This window comes from Glossina fuscipes, unplaced genomic scaffold (assembly GCF_014805625.2).
Source record: "Glossina fuscipes isolate IAEA_lab_2018 unplaced genomic scaffold, Yale_Gfus_2 150, whole genome shotgun sequence".
In the NCBI taxonomy this organism is placed as follows: Eukaryota; Metazoa; Arthropoda; class Insecta; order Diptera; family Glossinidae; genus Glossina; species Glossina fuscipes.
Genome location: NW_023998493.1, coordinates 935,953 through 949,423, shown reverse-complemented (window position 1 = coordinate 949,423; position 13,471 = coordinate 935,953). Strand labels below are relative to the sequence as shown.

The 13,471-nt window shown below is 32.3% G+C and overlaps 4 protein-coding genes across 5 annotated transcripts in view; 2 read left to right on the top strand and 2 right to left on the bottom strand.

Moving 5' to 3' along the window:
• LOC119641466 (protein naked cuticle) overlaps positions 1 to 4,982 on the bottom strand; it is an 11,528-nt gene extending 6,546 nt beyond the window's left edge. The window contains exon 1 of the mRNA XM_038040170.1: positions 3,669 to 4,982. The gene's annotated coding sequence lies outside the window, so the exon portion shown is untranslated. The remainder of the gene's footprint in view (positions 1 to 3,668) is intronic.
• Positions 4,983 to 6,710: 1,728 nt separating this feature from the next.
• On the bottom strand, positions 6,711 to 9,915 carry LOC119641527 (probable RNA-binding protein EIF1AD). The gene is made up of 5 exons (XM_038040265.1): positions 9,825 to 9,915; positions 9,637 to 9,755; positions 9,297 to 9,544; positions 7,164 to 7,402; positions 6,711 to 7,095 (listed from the first exon to the last, which is right to left on the bottom strand). The coding sequence occupies exons 2-3, from the start codon at positions 9,728 to 9,730 to the stop codon at positions 9,393 to 9,395; spliced, it is 246 nt and encodes an 81-aa protein (XP_037896193.1). The 5' UTR covers positions 9,731 to 9,755; positions 9,825 to 9,915; the 3' UTR covers positions 6,711 to 7,095; positions 7,164 to 7,402; positions 9,297 to 9,392.
• Positions 8,124 to 9,302, top strand: LOC119641526. Of its 2 annotated transcripts, XM_038040264.1 has the most exons (3): positions 8,136 to 8,156; positions 8,228 to 8,352; positions 8,413 to 9,302. In XM_038040264.1, exons 1-3 carry the CDS (start codon positions 8,150 to 8,152, stop codon positions 8,584 to 8,586), a joined length of 306 nt encoding a protein of 101 aa, XP_037896192.1. In that variant the 5' UTR covers positions 8,136 to 8,149; the 3' UTR covers positions 8,587 to 9,302. The 2 variants fall into 2 exon arrangements, with proteins under 2 accessions (XP_037896191.1, XP_037896192.1); XM_038040263.1 differs by having other exon boundaries at positions 8,124 to 8,352.
• A 1,024-nt stretch (positions 9,916 to 10,939) lies between the features above and the next one.
• On the top strand, positions 10,940 to 11,317 carry LOC119641529 (surfeit locus protein 6 homolog). The gene is made up of 2 exons (XM_038040266.1): positions 10,940 to 11,093; positions 11,220 to 11,317. Exons 1-2 carry the CDS (start codon positions 10,955 to 10,957, stop codon positions 11,300 to 11,302), a joined length of 222 nt encoding a protein of 73 aa, XP_037896194.1. The 5' UTR covers positions 10,940 to 10,954; the 3' UTR covers positions 11,303 to 11,317.
• The last annotated feature ends 2,154 nt before the right edge of the window (positions 11,318 to 13,471 follow it).

Below are 13,471 nucleotides of genomic sequence, written 5' to 3'. Positions count from 1 at the left end.
ACAAAAAAGCAAAACAATGATTAAAACAACTGACGCTGGCGGAGACTATACCTTGCAATTACAACGTACTCTAACCGGGGGGAAATCCTCCCTCCCTAATTTAACAATTAATCGTAACTATCATGTCGGCTCCTTAATGTGAGAAAGCAAACGTCAGAAAATTTTAATTTCAATCGCACAATATGCTTACATGCGGTAATGACAAGATATGGTTCATTTCATTTTGGATACACAGACGATTGTGAGGAATGTAATTTGGGAATTTGAAGTTTCTTCTTTGATTTGCAAACTTAAAATAAATAAAATAATTAAATCTCAATATCCTATATTACTGAGTAAGCATGGCCGACTTTTTCGGTTTTTGTGCAGATGATGCAAGTCCACCTATAAAATGTAAATGCATTTTTCCATTGCGATGTGCAACTAACGAGTAAAAAACCTAGTTATTTTGTTTTTGAAAACAGAGAAGATCGCAGATCGAATCCTTTTTGGCCGATTTGGCCTAATTCCAATAAAAACCTGCGTACAAGAACTTTCAATATTTCTGCAACATTTGAAACCGTTACTTTAACTTTTGCGACCAGGAAAATGTCTACCATAAGGTTTACACAAGCAGACGGACATACTCAACTCGATTTGGAACTTGCTGTTGATGAAGACTATGTACATTTTACGCACTCTGCGATCTCCCGCTGTTGTAAACGTTTTGACAATATGAATATATTTTTCGTCCTTGGGTGATGAGTGCAGAAATAATAATGATAATGAGAATCGTATAGAAGCGCAAAGAAAATGTTTTCTTTTCGAACTCGCGGCGAAGACTTTAAAATGAGAGCAAAAAGAAATTTGAACAAGCATCATCTATATTAAATTGATACCACCAAGCGAAATGCGTTTTGCATTAAAAATTACTTTATCGAATGTATTTTTTGATGTACATAAATTGAATAAAATAGCAAGAACAAAAATTTTGGAGATTGTTCTGATTTCGAAAATTTCGAGAAAAGTCAGACGCATTGACCAGGGGATAGGGCTAAGCCGCTACGATATGCTCTGATAAATTGACAATTTTTTGATAGTGACTGCAATTTATAATCTCGAAAAAGAATATCTTCGGAAATGATCTTGCGCGAGAGTCAAATCATACCAAATATTTGTACGCAGGAATTGCTCATGCACGAATGGTCAATTTGTATCAAGAATATTACGCTGATCAAATAATTTATGATCAAACTCATGCCTAATTTTACATGTTACAAACGAAGTGACGAATCATCTTTCAACGATGAATAAGTGATGGAAAAAGTGGTCTTGAGCTAATACAAAATGTTTAAAATTGGGTAGATTATTAAAAAATTTCCATACTTTTGAAGTGCAACAGTTTGGCATGCATTAGTTATTTTGTTAGTTCTTGGCTTGCGCTTTGCTTTTTAACTATTAACGACAGAATAAAAACATGAGTACGTATTCAAATGAAGTTCAAAATTGTCCCGTCAATAACTATTAAAACACGAATAATCCTGCTTCCTACCGTCGCCTCAAGTTGGAAGCTTAATAAATTTACCATATATGAATGAACAAAATTAAACGAATTGTTCTTCTTCTGTGACTCAACAAATGAACAACAGATGATTGACTTGCTTGAGTTGGTTTTTAAATTGTATAATTATTTACAGAGTGTTGCCAAATCAAAATGTAGAAAATATACGATATCGAAAACTTGGTGTACGAACTATACTAAACAAATTTAAATTAAATCTATCACACATCGTCCCCAAGTGTAGTACAGAAATATTTTTGATCAGCTTATTTTGATTTGCCCTCTGTTGAGAGTACGTTTGTCAGCATCTATAGATACGCCAAATATTTTTAACGTAAGACTCGGAACTGTAATGAATTTATAAACGGAAAATACTCGAAAAGTTCGTAAACCGATGACCATATGTAGAACAATTCCAGAAATCTTAAAACTCATTTCTGCAAAAACAACAACTTTAAATTTTAAATAGGAAAATTTTGTAAGTCACACAGTCACTAAATTCGTTTGAATCATTTTATCGTAAACCCATTGGGAAAGGTGCCGTTAAGAAGCTCTTGAATACTATTGTATCAATCCCACAAACATGCGAAAATGTAGTGAATTACAATAGCGAAGTAATGCTATGGCATGAAAATGTTCTTAATATTATGTGTTAATAAGCCTGTGCGTCTTTTTATACGAGAGAGTTTAACAGTAATGTATGTGGATCAAAATATCTTAAAACCTGCGATCCGTAGGTTGAGCACAAAAGTACAAAGAAAGACAGACGGGCGAGCCTTCAATCGATACATGTCAACGGTGAATATATCCCAAGTTCTTCCTGGATCTCGTACACATCCGCACAAACTTAATATACAAGTGGTATAGAGTATAAAATTCCATGGGTATTTATTCAATACATGCTTTTCTCAATCATAAATACTGATAGTTGGATTTTACCTTAATTTGTCTTTTGTTCCGCGTTTGTTACATTTTATTCGCGGACCTAGAATAGATTTTACTTGTCAACGATTTATTCTTTACGTTTTAAAAAGCATTGTCCAAGTAAGCAGGAAACTCGAGCTTAGCATTTCTTTTCATGAGTAAACTGAAATTTCGGTTTTGAAAGCTCAAAAAGCAAACGACACTTATTTTCTGTTAGCTAATTACTCAGTTAATTAATTGATATAAACTGGTCAAATATAACAATACAAGTATTAATCGGATTTTATAAAACGTCGTACTTTAGCCACAACATGTATTATTTAAAGACGTGCTCTCGAAATAGTCAAGAATTTACTGAAGCATAGAACAAGTTCGGGCAACTCTCACTTTTCATAACTTCTATGGCATAAAAAATAGCTCAACTGCAACCGCTTTTGTTAAACAACAGAGTTCTAAAAGGTCTACATGAGCATTTTCAGTGGATTTCTAGAAACCATTTATCTCTCTTTGCAAGAGATTGCTTAATTGCTTGCAAAAATGTATTTGGCCAAAGGAAACATATACCGGAGCACTGGGCCACTATCATTACCCAGGGTTTATCATTTGTCATTTTTGCTTCACGAATTTTTTCAACAGATAACACTTAATTTAGTTTTCGCTAGGAAATCCGTTGACATATAATTTTTTCATTATTATTCTGCTGAGAAATCTATAGAGAAATAAAAATTATAAAACTACCTAAGAAGTCTTTATTTTCGTAATATGATTTCGTCTTCGAAACCTTTTAAATTTCAATTCATAAAAACAAGAATTATTGTCACGTATAAACAAACGGTTGTTAATATATGTAGACAGAGATAAGCATAAGCGCACATACAAATGTGTTTTTGCTTTGCTATATTTAAAAAAAAAAAAACTTTTCAACGGTTATATATAATGACTACAAACGTAAAAAAAAATGTTTACTGTTCCTCATGGCTGCCGAAACGACCTTAGTCGTGTGCCTTAGTGGTATGCGCAATATTTTATTTGAAATTTGACAACATAGCCCTCAATTAAAATATATATAAAAATAATATTGTAAATAACTGAATTTCTTAAAAATATTGATAAATTTATTCTCTTTTTCGGAACACCAAACAGTTTATTATTAGTGATTGAAAAGCAACCTCACAAAAAAATTTTTGTTAATAAGAAAACTCACTTTTTACTTTGTAAACCCTTCAGTTTCTTTCTCTCGTTGTTGTTTTATAATTTAATTCGCTACGTCGTTTTATTGGAGTAAAACGTTTGATGTCTCTTTCTCACACGTAACTTGTAAATTTGTAACAATTCCCAGAGTTGTGTTAAGTAAAATAAGATGGCTAGTTTTCTTCTTTTTTTTTTTGCAATAGTAAAAGCTATAGTAGTTGCTGCTGTTGTTGCACTAATAATTGCGGTTGGATATCGTTTTTTTTAAGAGAAAAATAAAAAAAAAGAAATCGCACTTAAACACAGATACGTCACGTAGTTGGGAAATTTTTTGTATACAACAAAAAATTTTTTACGAAACTTAAGGGAATTTTCTATATTTATACAATTTTACAAAGTATTTTTGTTTTAGTTTTTTGTACGCTTACAGTGTGTGGCTTGACTTGATGTTTTAATTTGCAGTGTGGCTTAAAATTTGTCTCTTTAACGTTTGTCTATCACTTTTTCATACGGCACACGTATATATCGAATTAATTGATTTTTGCGATTTCCTTTAAGCAACGCGTACAAAATTATTCCACATTTCCGTACGTCACAAGAATTGTTTCCGTTTTTTTTTTAGTGGGAAACTAGCACTTTTTGTTCTTTTAACGGCCGACCTCGCTTAAGGTTACGAAGAGAATTATCACACTTTGAACTTTAGAGAAAAGCAAATAAAATGATTATGAGATATATATATATATATATAAATATATATACATATATTGGTTTTTACTTATTGTTGTTAGTTATAGTAATTGTTAACACATTAGGTTATGTCTGTCTTTAAGTTGTAGCTGTTACAAAATTTTTAAAAAATTTTACCGATTTCATTAATTTTCTAAGAAACGACATACAAGTTAAGCGATGATTAAGAGTTTTTTACGTTTTGTTGTCGTTGTTATAAAACTCTCAAACTGTCATTTCTCTTGCACCTTCGCATCATTTAAAGCATTGATTTTTTTCTCATCCGATGGGGGTTGGGTACCGATGTTAACGCTTCCGCATTTAAAACACGAGCAAAACCTTTATTTCTGATATCTTTCCAGAAAGCTTATGAAAACGTTAAAATATTTTTCGTGAAAATTTTTTTAACGTTTTTAGCGCCGCTTTTTCGTTCTGCCAAATGTTTGTTTTTTTTCTTTTTTCGTGTTTTTCCAATAATAAATTAATTTGCGTTTGATAGCTTCACTCGTTGTACTTTATATCAACTTAATTAAACATTTATTTATACATATAAATATGTAGAGATTAAAACTTTCTTTTTTTGATATATTAAATTTGATTTGTTATCACTTATTATAAATTATAATTAATTAATAATAATTATAACAGATAAATTACTATTTTGTATTCAATTTGAAACTTCAATTATTGAACATTTTTTTCTTATACTTTTCTGTCGCGTGTGTATTAGCGCATGGAACGCCTTCTCCGAACCTTATACCATGACTCTTGCGAATAAACTTAACAACTCACTAACTTGTACATGGTTTTATTATTAAATGAGCATATCCGCATAGTGTTGCCAAGCCATCACTTATACCTTTATTTATAAGCGTTACGACTGCCTTGTAGTGGGAATTGGAACGTTGAAGTGGAAATGGAATGTTACTTTGTAAATACTAACTAAAACAGTCAACAGAATGAATGCATTCGTATCGTGCATGTACACGTATGTCAAAATATGAATTGGCCCCCCATATTTACGTGTAGCTGAACATATAGGTTGGATTGCATTACTGCAGCAATGGAAGCAGATCAGAAATGCATCGTTGGCGGACAAGACAATGACTTTTACATAAACAAAATGAAATCATATCATTAAAATTTCAAACGTCGTATGATTTTAATGTGATGCTCTGTGATTGTTATCTTCGTCATATTGATTGAATTTTTACTTTTTGCAATTGATCTTTTTATGTTTTGTGAATGTTTTCCCACAATCCTTCTTATTTTATTTTATTGCATTCGTTCCAATACAATATTACTGAGTCTTTAGTAATTGTTAAATCCTGCATGAGAAATAACATTGTTTGCATTAACTCCAATAGCACTAGAGCCTTATTTTTCATTTCTTCCCGTGCTATTGAACATCAATATAAAAATATTTGGATATACCACTAATCTTGCAGTTTTAACGCGATGTCTTGGGATAAACCTTGATTACAAACACAACTTTGACCCCATGTCTTTGCTGAAGTTTTTTAACGCTCCAAAAACGTATATCTCTCATTAAAGGGCAATATAATAGTAAAGAGGCCATGGGCTCCTCATTACGCATGTCAATTATTGTATGCAAGTCTTTTCTGGATGCCCATGGTATAACTTAGACAGGCTTCAAACATTTGTTAACTATGTGGCAGGTTTTGTTTATAGAGTCAAACCATTTAGGTTGCTTATCTACTTCTACAAAAATATTAAAACCCGATCCTCAAGTCTTTTAAGTGAACGACTGCCGTTCTCTAGATCGAATAAAAACCCTTTCATATTAACACCATATTTGTTTAACTCATCAGCCGAAAGATCTTCTACTGTTCGTGCTGCTAGATATTGGAATGGCTTACCAATGAGTCTGAAATCCTTCCATATTCCTTTCATAATGTACATTTCGCTGTTTGCAGGAATTGACGACTGCGATGTTTATGGAGCAATATCATTGCATTAGCAATCATTTAGCAGACTTGTACACACAGATAAGTTAAGAGTCTCCTTTTGCACAAGAATCAAGTATCTATTTATTAAGTAATAAGCCTATAGCTTTATAGTTACTTGATAAATGAAAGAAATTATAATTTCCAAATCTTGGATGTAAAATTTAATAAGATTATGAAAATAGAGAATTTTTCAGTCAAATGGGCTATTTATTTTTATTGGATGCTTGCGTTAATTTTAGCCAGTGCCTTTTACATATAAAAATGATGAACTGATGGGAAACAGCAGTGTACACAAGGGTTAAAAACGATGATTTTGACCTTCGTCTACATAAAGTAACAGATTTCCATTTAATATCATTGAGTTATTCGGCGTATGCAGACGCTAATCATGGAGCGCACAAAATTACATTTTTAAACTTCAAAGCTTTGTTCTGTTTGCTTGCTCTATCATGTCCGAATTATTGGTTTTGATTTCAGCGATTTAAAAATGATGACTTTGAAGTCAATGACAAAGAACGGCCTGGACGACCAGAAAAGTTCGAAGACAATGAATTGCAAGATATATTGGCCGAAAATCCAGTTGAAGCTCTCAAAGCACTTTCGAACAGCTTAGCAGTTGATGAATCAATGGTTTCTAGAACTGTGCAAGCGACGGGAGAATCCAAAAGGAGTGAAAGTGGCTACCATTAGAATTGACTGCAAATGCCATTCCGAACCGTTTCAACGCCGCGATTTCATTGCTTGCTAGACGAAAAAAGAAGAGTTTTCTGTACCGTATTGTGACTGGCGATAAAAATATATGGGTATACTACCACAATCCCAAGCGCACAAAGTCACGGCCTAATACAGGAGTGCTATCTACATCGACACTGAAGCGGAATATTCAATGCCCCAAAGTCTTCCTGTGCATATGGTATCGTAGGATATACTGTTGCAGCTCGAATGAAAAGTCTTTACCCATATTAATGCAGCATGGCTTGGCTGGCACGGGGTTTCAACATGTTAAAGAAGTGCGAGAACGAGCCGTTGATTTCAGTTACTATTGCGAGTTCTACAAAAACGATGATATTTATGCAGGATTAATATTTCTTGGCTCTACAAAAATGTGTTTCTATCTTGCTCTTATTTTTTCATATAGATTACATGTTTCGTTCGCTATTTCTATCTATATCTATTTTTTGTTTACTAGCGGCAAATTGGTTTTATCCACACAGCAAAAAACTTGGAATAACTAAGAAATTTTTCACAACCAAAACAATTCTATAAACAATTAAATCAGTTGCATTTGTATTGCGGATTAAATTTGAACGCGACAAAAAAGCGATTACTATTGCAATTGTTAATTATGTGGCATTATAAATTTATAGTCTGGTATAACTGTTATTTTTGATATTCAACAGTGGAAATCAGTGATTTGCTGAATACTAAAAGAAAAAGCAGAGGAAAAAGAAGAAGAAAAAGAAAACTTGTTGTCTTATAACGGAAAACAATTTCAATAAATCTGACAATAATAAAAATATTAATAAAAACATATTTCAATCCAATTTCATAAAGTCGTCTTCTATTTTTCTTAACAATTTTTATTTGAAAGGCAAAAATCTAAGATTTTCTGTTTTTTTAGCGAGTTTTTCGAAAAATGTTTAACCTTAGGAGAGAAGATGTAGAGCGCCATCTTTTTATAATCTCATCTGCTATTATTGTTGTACTGCTAATTGTAGTCAGTTTTTACAATTATCTAATACGCTTGCGTGAAACAAGGGAAGCTCGACCCCCCTCGAAAAAATTATATGTGGAACTTATGAATGGTCAGTTGAAAGGTTAGAAATTAACTTCCATATGGTCATTGGTTTAACTATCCGACTTGTTTACTCTATAGAAGTTAAAGAAGAGACCAAGCGATTGGGAACATCTTATGAAAGTTTAATTAGAAAGCACAAGATTAATGCCATAGCCTTAAACCAACAAATTAAGGAATTGCAAGAAGAAGTAGACAAATGGAAGGTAAGAAAAGCGTTAACCTCTTTTCAATAAACAAATGGTTATTTTTCTTCTCCTGTACAGAAACAGAACATTATAAATCGAAAAAAAATTATCTCGAACAGCACATCAGAAATAGAAGAGGAATCAAATTCTTCAACTATGGTCCGATTTGTGGCGAACGATTTATCAGAAAATGAAACGACTCAATTTGCTGACCGGGGTCAAGATAATGATAACCAATTCAAAAATTTGTAAGTTAACGATACAAACGTAAACTGCACGGTAAACAGGTGTAGGGATGCGTACAGGATTTCATTGGTGCTAAATATTAGATATCTTAGTATTATATTTTTTACGTTTTAACAATTTAATGAATTTATCTTGTGTCCAAACTTCGATATTTTCCCGCAATAATGATAACATAACAATTTCCAGTTTTTTCGCTGTTCAGCTGATGTAATTAATAAAATAATGTAAAATAATGGAATGGCCAACAAAGTAATAAAAATAAAAAAGAATATTGATTTTCTTGCCCTTGCATAAACAACTGCAAATTACAGAATGTAGTCAACATTCACTCTCAAAGCTTTCTCGCGGTTAAAGCACCATTACAGCACCAAAGTATACCGGCCGAAAATTCAGAATTGGTATTGCGGGCACTAGTACTGTGAGTGTTTTGCATTTAATTGAAAAAAAATTGGATTTTGATTATCTTTTAAGAAGCCTTTCCGCAAGGATTGACGCAGGACCTCTTAATTGGCTCTTTTGTCATTTTTTGTGAAGCATATTTTTTTCTAATACGTAAATATGCAATTAACGGCTTTCTCGAGTATAATTAGTCTTCTACCTTTCTCTCCTTGCCAAGGAATTTGCCAGGAGAGGGTTTTCTTTGAAGCTAATATATATAAACGGTATATAAAAGGTATAAAAAAAAAAACTTATAAAAATAAATGTGGTCGAGTTACATGGTAGATATTAAAAATACGTAATCTGCATATTTTGCTATGTAAATTGCGAAGCATTTAAGTTAGCTGTCATCTTCTGAACTTGTACTTTCATTTTCAAATTGCTGCTTGATATTCCTTGATATGTTCGGCTGTTAAGATCTTACAAATCTCTGCTTTAACTTTATCGCCGTTTTTAATTGGTATCACTAGAATGAAATCGCATCGTTTAACCCAAACGTTTTTTCTGAATTTTGTGAGCATACTTACTTCAACAAACATTACCAAACAATAAAAAAAAATCTTCATGTATGATATTAGAATTTGTTCCATTTAGCCAAAAAATTCTCAGTTTCCGTACCAGCTGTTTCAACTTCGTGGAGATAGTTACCTCGACTAGCAATAATTCGTACTATTTGTTGACCATCTTTTGGATCTTGGACCATTTCCTTCATTTTATAATATTTTGCCGGCTGAGCCCTAGAAAGTAATGATAATCAATAAAAAAAAAATTTCTTTCTTAGCACAAATTGTTTAGGTGTAATATACTTATTAAAAAATGATTATAATAACAATCGATGTATAAACGATTAAGATGTAAACGAAGAACACTTAAACCATTACTGAAATTTCAAACATGAGTTTAAAATTGAATTTGATTAACAACTTGCACACAATTGGCAGGAAAGAGACCGTAACGATTTTTGCACAAACATGGTATGGAAATTCGTTTGAAAAATATATGAAATTGTTTAAAATTCAAAACTAGGTATGGATAAAACATGCGAAAAACATATGAATTCAAAAGGAGGTATGAAAGAAATCTACGAAAAACATATGAATTCGAAAGGTGGTAGGAAAGCAACATTCGAAATTGTTTACAATTCAAACGGCAATTATTTGTAGACTTTTTTTAACCCAAGGCAAGTAAAGAAACATTACACCATCACCATCTTGTTAAACAGCGTTTAAATCATTTTCGTAACAATGCAACAGAAGAGCATTGTTTTCAAATTGGGCCATTTTATTGCAAGTGGTTCGATCAGCACCATTTTAAATAGCAAGCATTTTTGGCCTAAAACACATTGGTGTGCTAATTTTCCTCACCTAAATCAAAAATTATCACCTGTAGGTTCAATATAAAACTGGGTGACCAGACTAACAGGTGGACATGCTTAAATCTACTCAGAATCTTAGGCTGTTCAACAATAGCATGTCTGAAGCTTCCTTCTAGGCGTTGCAAACTCTGAAGAAATGGATATGTCTTTCGGTGATGGGTATAAAAATTGTTACAAAAAAATTTTAATTCTATATTTCGCGTATACACACGCAGTAGCTCGGTCGTGAGCGGAAATTTTGATACGGCTGAAGAATTTATGAGCAATTGTAGGACAGTTGTGAAGGATTAGTAAATGCGTATCTGAGTCGCCCAAATTATAAGCACATCTGGCGTTTGCAAAAAGCTATGGGACAAACACAACCAAGGCATTGGCAACATTAAAAAATTCTGTTCGTCATAAATTAGAAAATTAAATTTTACAAAATTAAGGCAATCGTGACGTTTAATTTATTTGTATGGGGACTGGGGATAGCTTTCAAGATCACAGCGATTTATGTGTTTTTGAGATTGCAACAACAATTGTTGGATAAGATTATGTGCCCATTCTTAAGATGGGAAAATGGTTTTTTCTAAAATAGATTTAGCTCAAAAGCATAAACAACCTCATAAAAATCCTCGTGAAATATTAAATGAATTGAAAGAAACCGATAAAAAGATCAATGAGCTTAACGAGCAGGGCGATATCGCTAAACAAATAGGTAAGTTTTCCACTAAAACGGTAAGAAATTCCAGAAAGACCCGCCTAATTATAAAATAAAGGTGTCAGTCCTTTAGAAGAGAAGGTAACTGTTTCCTCAAATACTCATCATCAGTTATACTTTCAGGAGGCAGGCCTTCCACACAAGCACGAAACGACAACTGTTTACGTACGCATTCCAAGTCCTCGCGGTTCAGCTGCTTTACATGACTCAAAGAAGGAGAAGAATTAGTGCACAGAGAATAAACATTAGAGCTCTTTTTGACACCCGCTTGAGCATGTACGCTTACAATTTATCAAATACGATCACATCAAATATATGCGTTGGTTTGTATTAACATTACGTCCAAAAAAGCTTACAGGTTGCGTACAGTTACGCATATCCCATTGCAATACATTACTATCTCTTGGAGCACCGCTAAATAAATACCAATTGCTACGATTTGTTAGAAAATAACGCAACCATGTAATACCGAAGTAAGACACTGTTTGCTTCACTGCGATGTTACTGCATTTACGTCCAGGGCTACAGTGGATATTGCATCTTAGTTTTATAAAAGAGAGTATTGAGTATTTTAACACATACATGTTAGTATCAAAAATTTTAATGGGTTTTTATAATCACCCATAACTTTCTGGCCAACACTACTGAAAAGAAGAGAAATGGCGAGCTGAACTTCGTCAAGTACGTCATATCTTTGATATGTACACCGCAGTTCGCCCGTGTACCCCCTGGGTCACCTACATATGAATCGGCTCATGTTGACGACTCGCTAGCCAACTGTTTTGTATAAATAAATGGCAATTATTTAATCAACTTAACAGTTTCCCAATTTACCAGCAAGTGGCAGAACCGGAGCTATGAATGATCACTTTATTTTTTTATCTTTAAGAGGTTCGCATTTTAAGAAAGATTGTTTTTTCTCTTTCTTTCTCTGTCTCTCTCTTGCTTTAGAATATTTACTGTGCAATTGTATATAAAAAAATTTTAGTCATTTAAAAGAATATTTTTTGAATTAATTAATTGATAATTGAAGCAACTTTATTAAAGTGTACGAATGAATGTGTATCTGCTTACATAAACTTATTTAAAAAAAAGAATGAAATGAATTCAATAAAAAAAATAGTGTCAATTGCAATTGAGAATTTTTTTTAAGGATTTTTTTCTTTAAATCCAATTATGTTAAGTTTTGTTTTAGTACTGTCTTTATTTTTAGTTAATCTAGTTCCGATCGTTTTATATATTCCTCTTACAATTAATGAATTGACAACGGGATCGAAAAAGAGTTCAGACCGTTCGACCGAAACGAAGCAATTTGCACCGATCTAAAAATTGACGATTTTCTACGGCGGAAGAATGCTTTCTACGACTGCTTCTGGGATACACGATAAAGCAGTACATCCGCGAGCAAGTAGAATAGCACGACTGCTTCGCATACCTTATGACGATTTCGAATTTAAGCATTTTTTGTCTTTTTTTGTCTGTTTTAATACTATAAAAATTTATTTAAAAAATAATAGCGGGATAATAAATAAATATTTTCAATTTAATAATAAAAACTCCTATATCGTCTTGTTAGAAGAAAAATTAGGAAATTAAATTTCTTAATTGCCAAAGAACAATGTTTATCTATAAATTAAATCAATAGTCACCGTAACCGTCATTTGTCATTAATTAATAAATTCTTAACGGAAAAAAAAACTTTGCACATTTCGATATACTTCGCAAATAGGTTAGAAGTTACTTCATAAAATAGGCTAAATGACAAAATTAAAACCAATTCATATATATGTTTATGATACAAATTCAAATTCCTATAAACAGAAGCGTTACAATTATTATTTTCTATCTTTTCCTACTCTGCGCTCTACTAAGTACCTTAAAACAAAGTTCAAAAAAGTAAAAAAAAAACCTTAAAACTTAACAAAAACTCCCTACTCTTGTGCTTGTTTAATATTTAATGTACAGTTAATCTAGCAAGAAAACAAAAAAAAAAAGACGAATTCGATATATGAAAATAAATAAGAGATAGTACAGAACAAATGTAGTGAGCGCAGCAATTTGTTACTAGGAATTCAACGTTTCCTTAAATTGAAGTTTACACAAACAAAACAATAACGGAATAAATGCTCCGGTGTGTCCGGTGCAGTAAATTATACCTTGCCGCCGTAAATGCTAAACAGAAGGGAATTTATTTGAGATGCTTTGAATCAAATAAGTTAATCGATGTAACAAAAACAGGTTTTCAATATGACATAGAGTTGGCTACCGAAGATTTATCAAATGATAGTAACCAACTTAGTGAGCCATCAAACCCATGAGACAATGTGTGTTACCAATTTATATATTACAGTTTTACAATAAAGACGATAAACTTA

Bases quoted from the DNA above. Each gene is read 5' to 3' on its own strand.
- LOC119641526 (XM_038040263.1), top strand. From the start codon at position 8,188: ATGGTCATTGGTTTAACTATCCGACTTGTTTACTCTATAGAAGTTAAA. The intron at 8,353-8,412 runs GTAAGAAAAGCG...TCTCCTGTACAG, and splicing joins AAGAAGTAGACAAATGGAAG to AAACAGAACATTATAAATCG.
- LOC119641527 (XM_038040265.1), bottom strand. From the start codon at position 9,730: ATGAAGGAAATGGTCCAAGATCCAAAAGATGGTCAACAAATAGTACGA. The intron at 9,545-9,636 runs GTACGGAAACTG...TGTTTGTTGAAG, and splicing joins CCACGAAGTTGAAACAGCTG to TAAGTATGCTCACAAAATTC.
- LOC119641529 (XM_038040266.1), top strand. From the start codon at position 10,955: ATGGTTTTTTCTAAAATAGATTTAGCTCAAAAGCATAAACAACCTCAT. The intron at 11,094-11,219 runs GTAAGTTTTCCA...TTATACTTTCAG, and splicing joins CGATATCGCTAAACAAATAG to GAGGCAGGCCTTCCACACAA.